The 13,072-nt window shown below is 32.0% G+C and overlaps 1 protein-coding gene across 4 annotated transcripts; it reads right to left on the reverse strand.

Moving 5' to 3' along the window:
- Positions 1-14: 14 nt before the first annotated feature.
- Positions 15-8,585, reverse strand: LOC129899666 (sodium/hydrogen exchanger 1-like). 4 transcript variants are annotated; one of them, XM_055974684.1, is made up of 15 exons: positions 8,498-8,585; positions 7,075-7,263; positions 6,285-6,403; positions 5,902-5,999; positions 5,025-5,084; positions 4,357-4,403; positions 4,062-4,256; positions 3,309-3,355; positions 2,282-2,348; positions 2,074-2,174; positions 1,862-1,963; positions 1,621-1,759; positions 1,474-1,536; positions 1,101-1,184; positions 15-712 (listed from the first exon to the last, which is right to left on the reverse strand). In XM_055974684.1, exons 2-15 carry the CDS (start codon positions 7,243-7,245, stop codon positions 401-403), a joined length of 1,605 nt encoding a protein of 534 aa, XP_055830659.1. In that variant the 5' UTR covers positions 7,246-7,263; positions 8,498-8,585; the 3' UTR covers positions 15-400. The 4 variants fall into 4 exon arrangements, with proteins under 4 accessions (XP_055830659.1, XP_055830660.1, XP_055830658.1 ...); XM_055974685.1 differs by having other exon boundaries at positions 7,216-7,297; XM_055974683.1 differs by having other exon boundaries at positions 7,075-7,297.
- Positions 8,586-13,072: the final 4,487 nt, after the last annotated feature.

Here is a 13,072-nt window from a genome sequence, read left to right on the forward strand (position 1 = left end):
AATGAAAGTAAATATTGTGCTTGTCAATGATATCATGTTATAAATCATAATTTCACATCAGATATTGTGCTATATACAACTATACAAGCAAGAAAGTAAACCCAACCAATATGGCACAATGATCTACAATATCATGGCTTGGTGACTGTACCAGCATTTTCACTAAGGGGATTCAAAGTATAAAGTAATAAATATACGAAAACTCTAGAAAATTCATTATCTACTGTTTATACATAAAAATTAATTTTGAAGTTGCATATACAATGTAAATTTGTGGCCGAGAAGAGTTGGATGAATCCCCCTTTCGGCCCTTAGCTCCGCCCTTGATCATGGTTAAACTGAATACTAAAGTCAGTAGTAAGTTAATGGCAAATTCAAGAAACTCGACGTTTTAACACTGTCAATATTGATCACATCCTCCCTTTGACAACTCGGGTGCATCGGGCACGAATCCCCTGCCTCCGAATAGGGGTCGCATAAAAGCATCATCGAACCTTCTCCAATGGTTATGAATAGTGTGAGAAGGTTCATTCAGTAGAATGCTCAAACTGGCTGGTTGAAAGGGATCAACATTTCCCATCTCAACTTCGAGTTCTTGCCCGTTGGTGAGAAGTGGGCGTGCAAACGATTGTTCAGAAGAGATAAGGCTGCTGAAACCTCGTGATGAAGGCAATAAGAACCTTACAAGAGGCTTGGTTATCAACCCAAACACCTAAAAGGGGGTCAAAACAATTAGATGTAGCTAAATCGAAATTAAGTCACTATAACTTCTCCCTCTTATTTTTATTATATGGAGTAACATGGTCAGTGATAATTCATATAGCCGACACCAACTTGTTTAAGACTAAAGTGTAGTTGTTGTAAATGAAGAATGTTGACTTGAGAACTTTCTGTCTTCCAATGAATGCATACAAACATTGACCATGTTAGACAATTTTTTAAATATGTGAGGACCATTTTATCATCTCATTTTGGGCTAAGGACTAGCAATGACAGATCGAGGATTTTCACTAACAAAAGTCAAAAATCAAGGAGATTCAACATATAGTATATATACATAATTACAAAAAAAGCTCAGGACAAAGGAAAGACGTAGTTACCACTGTACTGAAGAGGACTATTGTAATTGTGCTGGTGATCATAACTGCATTTCCTGGCTGTTGGGTGTGGCCAAACCTCGTAAACTGCACACCAGGAATCACGCTTCAATAAATGCAACGTCACTTTTAAAATACAAATACATTCTTTCTTAGTGAGAAAGGAGTAAACGAGCGCATAGCAGCAGAGATTTGCACGAATCTATTTAACTAACAAGACATGTTTTCAAGTTTTCTGTATCCTACACTCACTTATTTCGGGCAAACAAAAAACAAACTGTAACGTACTGAAAATTCCAATTTTATCGGATGTCCCCAAAGAACACATGTGCTATACACACTTTAGAAGAAGAGCTGATAAGTTTCAAATACCGACCTGGTTATAAGCCAATGCCATGGAGACAGATCCTCGCATTAAACCAGCCCACCATATTGTAACCTGTGAAGTTGATGAATTATTATTTCTCCGATAAGATTTAGCAACACCGGCTGCAAGGGACTAGGACAAAAAATGAGATATAACCTGTTGTTTGAGACCAAACTTGTCATGCTCAGATCGCTTCAAGCAATTGGATAACAGAGACAACGGGAACACGAAACATGCTCTTCCAACCAGAACCAGGCCAAGCAACGCAGCGCTTACCCCAACAGATTTTCCGGGACTATGGAACGGAAAAATCCACAAAACGAGAATTAAATTAGATCAAAAAGGCCTATAAAAGGAACTAGGAGACACAATTTATGAAATGGATATGACATCTTACCTGTCTTTAACGAATCTCCATTTCTCAATATCTAAGGCATCCATACCAACATAAAGGAAAATGAAGATCTCCGCAATAAATGACAGTGTTGCAAAAGTATGTCTGTGAAAAAATAAAATTAGTTAAACTAAGAAACACGTAGATAGCTACTTTGAGAAGTTCCTAAAGAAAGATAAAGACGTTCGGAACAAGTGAGTTCTGACTGAACATACCTTGTTGTCACTTTAGAATTGGTAGTCACATTATGCCAGGTATAGTGTGACATGACAATACCACAGATAAATACTGTAAGAATTCCGCTTAAGTCAAACAGCTGAAAGGCAGGGACAACTTATCACAATCAGTAATTACACAAACTACATCGCGTAGAGGTAATGAGTTTAACATCCGTACAGGTGTTCACTTTGTACAGAAACTTACTTCTGCCATCACATATGAAAGGTAAGCCATGAGAATCACGAGAGCAACTTCACGATCAGTTGAGTGCCTACAAGTGGAACGGATGGCTTCTAGAGTTACAAATGCTGAATACATATAGATATACACGTTGATACCCAAGGAACACAGATTCTTAACATCCAAAATTCTCGTTAAAGTCTTTTCCTGAATCATCTATTTAATAGGTCCAAAGTCAGTATTACTACATCGAATCGAGATTCCTTGAGGAGACCGACTACCTTGAATAGTTAGTCCCCTATGTCAGAATGGTAATAATTATCTCAAATTTTATTAAGACCTAGGAAACCTACTATCTCACAGTGAGTACAAATAATATTGGCATTATCAGAAAATTTTGTATAAATTCTAAGAGAAAGTGAAGCTTTTCAGGAATTAAACTTCATGGATATCATTGATTACACTGAGTTTATTACAGTAGGAACAACAACAACATACCCAGTGTAGTCCCACAAAGTGGAATCTGGAGAGTATAGAGTGTATGCAGACTTTACTCCTACCTCAGAGATAGAAAGGTTGTTTCCGATAGACCCTCGACTCAAGGAAAACACAGTCCAGAAAAAGAAGTATAAAGAAGTACAAGAAACAACAGATAATAACAAAAACAAAAGATAGTAACAAAACAAAAACTACAACAAAACAGTACGATAATCGAGGTACAAGAAATCAGCAGATAGTAATAGAAATCGAAGGACAAGAAACTACAGGAGCAGTAGGAAAAACAACAATAAGAAGAAAAAGACTTTGCTGTTAAGGGCCAGTATGTCAAGAAAAAAACTCCTATAGTAGCTTATGACATTCAATAAGTGGGAATTTCCTAGCTGTGTAATCACTTTTTCTTGTGTTGACAGGTAAGCCAAAGACTTGAATGGTGATGTGCATTGAAGAAAATCAGATCAATTAATAATTGGATGCGAAACGAAAGATATATAACAATAAGCAAATTAAAATTGAACTATAAGAAAGAAAAATGGAATAAAGAAAAGCACACCTGCCAAGATATATCTTTTTTATTAGGTACGCACTGAGCAATCCAATCTGCATTCAAGAGCAAGATGTTGTAAATAATGATAGATGGTTAGCATAATCTGATCAAACAAGAAATTTGGAAAAAAAATAGAAAAAAGTGACCTAGTTCTAACAACATCGAAAATTTTCAGACTTGCTCAACCAGGAAAATACAAAGACATTACAGATGAAATAGTAGATGTCAAGCAAATGAATACAAATTCTTATACAACCCCCGCCCCCCCCCCCCCCCCCCCAAAAAAAAAAAAGAAGGTTAGAACAAGTCAAATAATGTCAGCTGTTTGGCATCACTGAAAAGAGAAATGGGATTCATTTCCATAAAGTTGTGGAGCCCAGTGAATAAGGAAGCTATAGGTAATGCAACTATAAATCTTATGGAGAATCTGATTTTGTCACAGGATGAACACTTGTGGCATTTAACACATGCAAATCGAATAGTAAGCGATGTTCTCATGGGTGCCAAACAACAACAGCATGAAACAGCTGTTAGTACCCGGTGGCCTGATGAGAAAAAAGGAAAAGTATGCCCAAGAGGGTCTCGTGTCTTATTAACTCGTCGATGAGAAAATCGTTTACAAAGGCAATGATTAATAGCTGTTCCAAAAGGATGATCAGCCACACTGGGACTGAGACACGGTTCAAACTCCTTGAGGACAAATGTAGACAGGATTGACAAATGCGCATAAAACATAAAGCAAGCAAGTGTGCTACTTACCAAAACTCCCAGGAAAGTGCTCGCAAGAAACAGGTAGAGAAAACTTCCAGTGAACAATAAGGCAGCCCTTGGGTTGATGTGGGAGAGGTCCAACTTCTGGATCGCATTAAAGAGCACCACAGATGTTGCATCATTTACCACTCCTTCCCCAAAGACTAGACTATAGAGTCGAGGCGTCTCGTCCTGATTAAGAACCTGAGAATTAAACTCATAACATTCAGTCTACACAAGTTGCTATCTCGATAATTATCCATTTTACCACAGAACAGCCACAACGTCTGGAGGAAATCCATACCTGCAAGGTGCAAACAGAGTCTGTTGCTGAAAAAATTGCTCCAATCGCTACGGAAAATGTATTTGAAATTATCAGAAGATAAGAGGTCAAAATCAATTTACAGAAAAATGCCAACCAAGGAAAGACTGAGATTAAAATTTTATCCATATCATTAATCAAATTATTATATGACGATTGCTTCTTAGCTTATGTTGCTCAGACTCTTCAAAAAAGTGGTCACATCTGTATCGAATCCAACAAAAAGGCATTAATTTTGGAGGATCCGACATGCACCTATTGCCATTTTTGAAGAGTCCGAGAAACATAGTTCTTATGCACTCAAATCCAGACAAAGAAAATACTCTCACAAGGTTATGGTACAACAGTAGCAGAGGTCGAGACAGGAGGAAAGATAAGGGATCCAAGAAAATACTAAGAAATTACAGGTGGAAGTCAAACTCATAACTTAAATATCTTTTGAAACTTTTTTACTACTGCATAGAAGCTTTCCTTGTATTAATGAGATATACATAAAACACAATATTTTGTGCCTTACCCTCATATAGTAATTTTTCTCCTTTGTTTACTCTTAAGCAAATGACCCCTTATTGTAACAACCAAAATTATAACATCTACAATTGATAACCTGAAACATCAATTGCAATCTGAAGAAGAGGAAAGACTAGTACCGAGATAATCTCGTAGCTCCAAAAAGCCAATGTCAAACTTTCCCAACAACTCCTTTGCGCCTAAAACAAAAAAATTCAATTTCGCGCAATCAAGAGAGAATCCCATGTAAAAACAAAAACAACAAATAGTGAACTTCTTAAGGAGGAAGGACTAAATGAACCATTGGTTTAAAAAAAACTAATAACTAGTAAATTATTTTTGGATTCTACATGGTGAAGAATTCAACTATTAAGAAACCATTTTGCTTTATGCAGTGGCAGAAAGGACAACACACTTGGAATATACAAATACAGTAACCTTGATCTTCTTCTTTCTTTTTTGTTCTTTTGAGAACGACAAATACAGTATCCTTGATCATAAAAGATTGAAGTAAAGAAACTACATGAATGTGCCTTTCAATCACAGGACTGGATGTATTTTACAAGTTACAACTAACAAGCACAATCAAGAACATTTAGGTCTGTAAATGTACAAAATTCCATTCTAACACTGTGTCAAAGCATTTTAAAGAAAGATGAAATATTTGTGAGTAAGGACAATGTTCTAGTGAAGAAATTTGGATAAGGTAAACATGGAAACTCTTACCTACTTCTTTAAGTTGCTCTACTAGATGCTGTCATATGGAGTTAAGGACATGTCATGCAAATGCTAACTCACACCTTCTCTTATTGATTCAGATTTCAACTAACTCTAGCCTAAGATCAATCCTCCTCCAAGATCACTACAAGCATTAATAAAGTAAAAATGTTGATATGAGAGTCAATTTCAGCTCATTTAACATTGGAAGAAGCGAAAAAGAACCTCGCTTCAGCTCCCTTTGCGCAAGGTGTTCTCTTTCTCAAGTTAATTGAAGATGACAGAGAAACTAGGCCATACCAAATGATATGATGCTGAAAGATATCAATGTGCCGAAGGCACCAAACAACATAATGGTCATAAAATTCCTGAAAAACTGCTTCTTTTTCACCTGGAAACTGATAAGGTGCAAATGCTGAAGTCAGTCTCATAGAATTTAGCATCTAAAAACTTGCAATAGAGAAAATGGTGCAATTCTTATTTCTTTTTTCTTCTGTCTAACTGTCAGTTATCAATAACAGCAGCAGGTTACTGTTAAATGAGTTGAATATTTCATTTATTCATGTTCAGACTAGGGAGAACAAAACTTGGAATATGCAACAGTGCAATAAACAAGCTCAAATAACTGTGGCAACCCCATTAAATTGACATGTCACTATAAGGGCGAGGAGAAAACAACTTACCCGGCATTAAATATAATGGGTGGCAGAACATAAATGAAGAAGAGTTGTTCATCAAATTCTAAGATATGTGAGCTGTTTCCTTTAGTAGTTAACAAAATAATGCCTCCGGTACATAAACCCTGCCATGAGAACAAGAAAGATCATCCATTGCAGCAAAATCCAAAAGCATAGTCCACTATGAAAATGACTTGAAGAAAATTCACAATAAATATCATCATTCATGCACATATATGCATCTGCACAGACTAAAGTTGTGGTCTAATGGTTACGAGTTAACGACTTTATTCTGCACCACTTAGGTGTAGAGTTCAAATCTTACTAAGGACATTCTCTAGCTCGTACAGGAGGTAATATTATGCATGTAATGAGTGCACGGACTAAAATTGCAGCCTAGTGGTTATAACTTTATGCCATTAGGGTGCAAAGTTCAAATCTCACACAGGGCATTCCTTCTTCTAGCTCGTATTTAAGGTAATATTATGCATGACTATGTGTTTTCTCAGGCTAATTTGCAGTCTTGTGATTAAAACTTTACTTGGTGCCACTTAGGTGCAGAATTTAAATCTTATTAAGGATATTCCTTCTTCTAGCTTGTACATGAGGTAACATTATGCATTTATATGTGTGTGCTCGGGCTAAAATTGCAGTCTTGTGGTTACAACTATACTCTCCGCCACTTAGGTGCAGAATTCAAATCTTAAAGGGCATCCCTCTTCTAGAATGTACATGCGGTGTCCTTTATATATGTGCATACATACAACATTGATTCAATAAAGGAAAAAAGACTCACGATAAAAAGAGCGGTTATGGACTCGTTAATCCAACGACTCTCTTCAAGAAGATGACCAATCACAATGCATCCACAAAGAAGAGCCACAAACAGAGTTATGGAATCCACAGAGACCTGATCGTCATCCGACAATATACTCACCCCCAATCTTGCCACAGCAATCAACCCCATAATTGCAACTAGCCACAACTGGTCAAGAATCACTACAATCAGTTCCCTCTGCCTGTTTCGAATGCAGATTTCCAATTAAGAGAAAACAACTCAAGTCAAGTACCAAGAGTTAGATTACAATCATAAGTTTAAAAGATTATATATACATACACATACACACATAAATAGGATTGAAGTTATGTGTAAAGATTAAGTATAATCTATTCTAATAGCTTTGTTACGATTTTTATCAGGTTACCAGTTAATTCTGATAGATTTACCTATAATTACCTTATACATGACTTGCTTGTGTAAGCAATTTTTACATCATCACTGCATAAACCTTGAACCAATATACAATTATATACATACTTTTCCAAAACAAAATATTTATAATAAGTTTGAACGAGAAGGCCACTTTTGCGTTTTCACTTTTCACAAGTGTCGTGGGTTCAGAAAGTGCCTGGAAAGGGCGCTAGCAGATACTCCGCCTACTGTTTCATTCAACTACAATCACACAATAGATACAAACAAGTATACTTCAAATCCTGACTTTGAGTTCAAAACTCATAAGCTATGGGCGTGTTCAACATGGAGGAAAAATATTTTCTAAAAAATGTTTTCCAATTTTCTAATGTTCTGTTGGTCAAAAGTTTTATAAGAACATCTTCCCTAAGAAAACAACTTCCTTACAAATGAGAAAAATAACTTCCATAATTGAAAACAAGTTCCATAGTTCCATAAATGACATTACACATTGAATATATCCTCACTACCCTCCAACACACCTCATCTTCCGCCATCTACACCACCGCCACTCTCACCTCACATACTCCCTCCGTCCATCTTTAGTTGTCTTCTATACTATACTTATCCAATTTATAAAACCAATGAATAATTTACCAATGTGTATTTTAAACTTGCTATTAAATAGTTCTATTCATTTTGCAATGTTTAGATAACCTTTATTTAATAAGGGTGATTTGATAAAATTAAATTGCATTCTTGTGTCAAATCAATATTAGATAACTATCGTTGGACAGCACCAGTAGTATTTATCTAAATTATATACAAGTACTTTTATAAGACACTCCCTCTATTTCAATTTAATTAACTGGTTTCGACTTGACACGAATTTCTTTTAAAAAATAAGACTTTTGATTACTATGTTCTTAAACTAAATATACATAGAATTAATCGAAATATTTGCAGAGACAAAATCACAATTGTATGAATGAAAAAAAGAAAAGAAGTGAAGCAATAAAAACTTTACCTTTTAATTTGCTGAGAATCTGCAGTGTAAACAAAAATTCAATTGTATGAAAGACATTAAGAACAAGGACTGAATTTTTATTTTTTATTTTTTGCTTAATGAGCAAGCTACGAATGAAAAAAAAATTGAAGTAGAAGCAAAGTTGGAAAAGGATGTTTTATAGGACTCTTAAGTAACCCAAAAATATGTGACAACTTTGTTACACTTGTGAAGCCCAAGATTTAAATTGCGGCCATGAAATGTCCATTAGATTAACCATATGGTGAATTATTTTTGAATGAAGTTTTTTGTGAAGTTTTATGTGTTTGGCTATAAAAAAAATTAAGAATATTTGACTATTTTAAAAAATATAATTTTGTATTCGTAAGTTTTAAAATTTATTTAAAATATCCATAAGTTTGTATTATCATTTTATAATGAATATGTTCCGCTAAAAAAAAACTTATAACATAATTGATAACAATCAATAACAACAAAATAACAATATGGGCAAGAGCAATACATTAATCGCATTAAAAAGAAATTGTAGGAAGGAATAGTCTGGTTGTTTATTGTAATAGATATAGATGTTATTTAATGGTGTTGGTTGACCACGTTAATGGAATAAGTTGGTAGCTAAATATTAGTTGGAATTAATAAATAATGAGTATTTTTTTATAAAATATAAAAGTTTGAGGTAATTTTTAAAACTTTCCAAGTACCCAAGTTCTAGTTTTTTCTAGAACTTGGGATATTTGCCAAATATATTTATCAAGCAATGGCAAATTATATGGCCAAACACTAGTTTTCCAAGTTTTTTCACGTTTTTCCCAAAATCTATTTGGGGCCAAACTGCATATTTTGGGCAATTTATAGAAATTTCACTAGTTTATGATTTAATTACTTAAATACATGTTAGTTTGCAATATTGTGAATCTTATTAGATTTTGGACTTCGGGTACATATATCTGACGCGTTCAAATACGTTTAGATACATGTATCTTGGATATATGGGGTCAAAATTATATGTAATTTGTTTTAGATACATGGTATCCAAGTGAATTCGCATGTATCTAAGATACACAGACAAATTTCACTCTCTCCCTCCTATCTCGCTCGCCACTCTCCTATCTCGCTATATCTAGTGTCTAATATATGTATCTACTGTGATTCGCATATATCTATAATGCATAGATAAATCTCGCTCGCCTCTCTTTTTGTTTTAGCGTATCTAGCAAAAAATATGTATTTAGATGTATCTCACTTGAAATCTGATATGAAATTATTAATTAGTAAAACCATATATAATTATTTCAAACTATATAAAGATTTAGTAAATATAATAGAAATGTTTGCTTATAATAAAAAAACAAGCCACTTATTATATAATATAAAGTGGCCATTTTGGCACTTTTTAGTTACAAAATTCGGCCGTTTGACCACATTGTTTACCATCGATATCTTCCCCTTTAGTTGTAGTCCTTCGGGCCCTCCTTCTTCACCTCCTTCATTTTGCTGCCTTCTTCGTCTTCGTCGTCGTTATCGGTGCTTCTCTTTTTTTAGAAAAAATAATTCAACATACTATAAATGTCGAAATATTAAGAAAAATTTATATCTAGATTTAGATTTATTTAAAAGAGATTTTGAGTTGGTGGGAATTGAATAACAAATGTATACTTTAGGTATAAATCAAAGTATATTTTAAGTATAATTAAACTATATTCATTTTTTTGATTATATTATAATGTATAGTTATTGTATAACTCATGTATAAGTAAATTTTATTCAGTTTTTTAATGTATCGTAACACGTATAGTCATTGTATACTTTTTATGACTTTTGACTTTTTTTATAAATAAAATATAATTATATTTTTTATAAACTAATTAATTTATTGTATACATTTGAAACTATTCATTTAATTACACCTTTAAATAGAGGTTAGTTGAAACAAAGGTTTCGGGTAAAAATGGGCCTCGGCATTAGTTGACTCTTGATACAAATACTCGACAAACCAAAATAAAGAGTCAAACATTACACTTAAAATTGACTAATATTAATTTTATCCTTAAATAGAAATACAATAAAATTTTTGCTAGATTTTTATTTATAACTAATTTTACCTCTTCATACAAATCAATTTGAGTGCATCTCACTCGAGCAAATAGGATGTCATGTAGATCGTGTGTGTCTATTTGTTTAACTTTATATAAGATTAAGTGTTTATTTATGTGCATTCAAAATTGAAAAATGTAGATATCAGTTGATACCAATTTAAAAAACACGTATTTATAACATGTTTAAAAAAATATTAAATATTATTACAAGGCGTGAACCGTGAAACGTCCGTAGACCTAGGTGCTTGTGATGAAAGTGAAGAGTGTAACAAAATAAAATAAAAGCATGAGAAGGAAATTCTTTTGTTAGGAGCGTCACTTTAGAATAAGCCTGTAATCGAAATATAAATTTAATCAGACCCTAATATAAATATCGGATATCTTGAAAAAAATAATAATAAAAAAAGACTAGTGCTTGTGGTGAAAGTGGAAAAGAGTTGGTCAAAGTGCAGAATAACTTTGTCAAGTTATTACTATAGTTAGGTATGAAAAGTTTGACAAATGTTAGTACATCATAAAATCCCTCAGATTTGGCCACATATCATGCTTTTGATGGGTAAAAAGAGTTTTCACAATTTTTTTTTAAAAAAATGATCTGAAATTTGAATTTTGACAAATTCAAATATAATTTCATAGATTGATATAACTTAGTTAGGTTTGAAAAGTTTGACAAATGTGAGTTCATCAGAAAGTTTTTTTTCTTCTTGAAATTCCAGGGGCAAGTTTTATTAAAGGCGAGTTAAAATTTGATCTGTGAATAAATAAAATTGAGATTATAATATAAATTTAATAGTGATGAGAAATAAGTTTATTTAGTAGATATTTTTGCTTGGTAATTATTTAGTAGATATTTTTGATTGGTACATCTAACTCATTTAATAAATAAAAATGAAATAGATGAAAATGATATAAAATACGTGTGTCGTTAAAAATAATGAATTTGAATACATTTTTTATCTTTAATTTAATCTTAAACAACTTCATGAGGAGGACTTTGAAAAAGGGGGCAAATATATCATTTTGGAATTAGCAGTCATGGATTGTTTTCCTACATCAAGTGTGAGATAAAAATTATAGATCTATCTTTTGGGGTCCAAAAGATATATTATATTAACATTAAAATTAATTTCGTAGTATCTTGAGAGCAAAAGTAGAGAGGCTGTTTCAGGTAGATTTCTAATTAAAATAAAATTGAATAAATATAAAGTACGTAAAAGTAATTTTTCAATCATCTTCTATCGAATCAGCTTATTGAAAAAATTTATGGTGGAAAGTAAATTCTAACTAAAATAGTGAGAAACTTCCTAATTTTTCTATATGAAAACATTATTATTTTTTCTGTTCTTATCAATTCAATAAAAATATCATTTGAAATATCCACTAAACATTTTTCAATAGAAAATACAATAAGAAAATAATAACTTTCTAGTTGCAACTCAATCTCGCTTCGAATGATAGAGATGTAGAGTGGTAATATTTTTTCATTCTTAATAATTCTTTTCGGATTGAAAACTTAAATATAAAATCATTTTTTGTTAGAAAATATTATACCTCCAAATAATTAAAATTTATTATAATTATCGAATATCGAGTGAGAAATCAATTAAAAAAAAAGTATATCTAGCCATTACTTAGGAATCATGAGATTCTATTCACACCATTGTCATCCATACAATAATTACACTTTAAAATACATTTGGAAAAGAGAAAAAATAAATAAAAATGAAAACGACTATTCACGAATGCTACAACCCCACAATGTGTGAATTGATTTGAACTATTGCTTTCATCTTCACTTTTTTTTTTTTAAAAAAAAGTTCTGTTTTACAAGAATAATAATTAGTTCAAATGATTTGGTTTGAAAACAAGACTAATTTTTTGAAAAGTAATTCAAAAAATATATTTTTCGCAATTTAAACAAAATTCTAATTGCATTTTTACTATATTCCAAAACAATGTCTTATTAAAAAAAAGGAAAAAGAAGATCTAAAAATGTTCATTTATTCAATTTTTATGTATTTTTAATTATAGTCATAAGCGAATTCAAAATTTTAAATTTAAAATTATGAATAAAAAATATTGTTTACTGAATTATGAGAAATTAATTAAATATATTATGAAGATTTCTTACTACAATTATTATAAAATACATTATACATATTACTACAAAATACATTTCATTATAGTGATATAAGAAGAATTATAATTTATAATATTTTTGATATAATTTTTAAAATATTTTAATTTAATTTTAATTTAATTAAATTAACTCTCAAAATATCACTGAGATGATAAATAGTAATAATCATTTAAATACTGGTGATATACAAAATAATATTTTAATTATGTCTATCTAAAATCATTTCAAATTATATAATGTGCAATTGATTACTTTTATAAATCATTAGATTCCTTAAATAATCAAAAGCCAAAAAATCTCTTACTTTTCGTCTCGTCCATTCAAAGGACACGTGTCAAT

Source organism: Solanum dulcamara, chromosome 8 (genome assembly GCF_947179165.1).
Source record: "Solanum dulcamara chromosome 8, daSolDulc1.2, whole genome shotgun sequence".
In the NCBI taxonomy this organism is placed as follows: Eukaryota; Viridiplantae; Streptophyta; class Magnoliopsida; order Solanales; family Solanaceae; genus Solanum; species Solanum dulcamara.